The following is a 1,651-nucleotide window of genomic DNA, read 5'->3' on the forward strand; positions in this document are numbered from 1 at the left end:
CACGCGATCCGCTCCATGTGAACGAGCCGGCGAGCGATACCCGCGAATTGGGCCACGCTCGGGTCCAAACATCGCACGCAGGGAGCGCGAACCACGGACACGGTGGGTGGCACACCCGCCACGTGGCGCCACCTGCACCCGGTCCCACTTTCTGCTCATTGATTGCCGCATAGAACCACCGCGAGACGTGTTCCGAAACTAACCGAGCCGATAGCGGGGCGGGGAGCTCTTCTCGCGGACGCCAGCTCCGGACTTGAAATCCAGTTGATGGAGTAGACGTGGCCCCCATTACTTTATTCTCTCTCTCTTTTTTTTTTTTTTGGCAAAAAAAAAAAAGCAAGGGATAAAAGAAAAGAAAGGCAACGCCTCGCCCGTGATGGATGGATGACCCTAGAAATCCTCTCTCTATGCTTTATTTTTCCATCAACCACCCTACTTTTTCCGGATATTACGAAGGAAAATACAAATCCGCCCATCTTTCTCCGCTCTATAAAGAGCCTTCTCCACTTCCACCGTGTACAAAACCACTCCGACGCGTACTTGTTCTCATTGCTTTATTTTTCCTTTCCCATTTTGTCCTCGCCGCAGTTTCTACTCTTCTTCTTCTCAGGCTAGCCGAGGGCTCAGAGGGGTTCTTGTCTCCATGGAGATTTCCGGTGATCTCAAGAGGGTCCGCGAGGAGGAGAATCCTGAGATCTCTTCGCCAGAGGCTAAGCGTCTCCGCGACGACCTTTTCTTTGACGATATCTTTGAGGATGATGACGCCGATGCCGGTGACCAGGATCTCGCGTCCGTCATGAAGAGCTTGGAGGACGAGATCGGTTTGCCGTCGCCGGCGCCGGCGCATCCGGAGACCGCCGTGGTGGTTGGCCAGCCGGATCTGGGTTACCTTTTTGAGGCCTCTGACGATGAGCTGGGCCTCCCTCCGGTGGCTCCGTCTTCCGATGAGGATGCTGTTGGGGCGGCGGTCGTGGTTCGAGAAGAGGAGCTGGATGGGACCGGATTCGACCCCATTTGGGGTTTGGATGAAGAGATTAACGGATACTATGGAATGGAGGAGTTCGGTGTTCGGCCGGAGAGGCCGGTTATGGGGGCGGAGGACGGCGTGATTTTTGACGTCGGGCTACTAGATTTGCCAGATCTGTCCTGGCGGTCGGAGACGCTGCCGGCGATCTGAGACATAACCGAAGAATAGTCTCTCGAACCAGTTTGATTTTTTTTTTTTTGTTTTCTAGGTTGTAAAGATTAGGGAACACAAGTTGAAAAATGATCAGCAGGAAATTGAAATTTCTCTTCTGAAAATCTCGTGCGAGTCCTTCGCGTTCTAATTCGTTGACCAACAGGTACATACCGAAAGTGCCTAATTAATTAAATAATTAATGACATTATGCATTTAAAGAAAAATCCGCTATATCAATATCCTGATGCTATTTCTATTGATCTTTTCAAAGCATTGAAGGCTATTTAGTGAGTGCATCTTCTCATTGAAAGATGTGTGGATAGAAAGGACATCGATAATGGATACGGAGTGAATTGCAGAAATAGCCCCCTTGCCTGCACTCAGGCAGGCAGTTGCTAGCATGGGGAACTGAGGAGTAAAAAAAAATTGGCTTTACAATCATCTTAATAATAAAAATAATTGCAAATATGA

The 1,651-nt window shown here is 49.7% G+C and overlaps 1 protein-coding gene across 1 annotated transcript; it reads left to right on the top strand.

Moving 5' to 3' along the window:
* The first annotated feature begins 643 nt into the window (after window positions 1-643).
* On the top strand, window positions 644-1,177 carry LOC122021548. The gene has a single exon (XM_042579670.1). The coding sequence runs from the start codon at window positions 644-646 to the stop codon at window positions 1,175-1,177; it is 534 nt and encodes a 177-aa protein (XP_042435604.1).
* Window positions 1,178-1,651: the final 474 nt, after the last annotated feature.

The sequence above is a fragment of the Zingiber officinale genome, chromosome 9A, assembly GCF_018446385.1.
Source record: "Zingiber officinale cultivar Zhangliang chromosome 9A, Zo_v1.1, whole genome shotgun sequence".
NCBI lineage: Eukaryota > Viridiplantae > Streptophyta > Magnoliopsida > Zingiberales > Zingiberaceae > Zingiber > Zingiber officinale.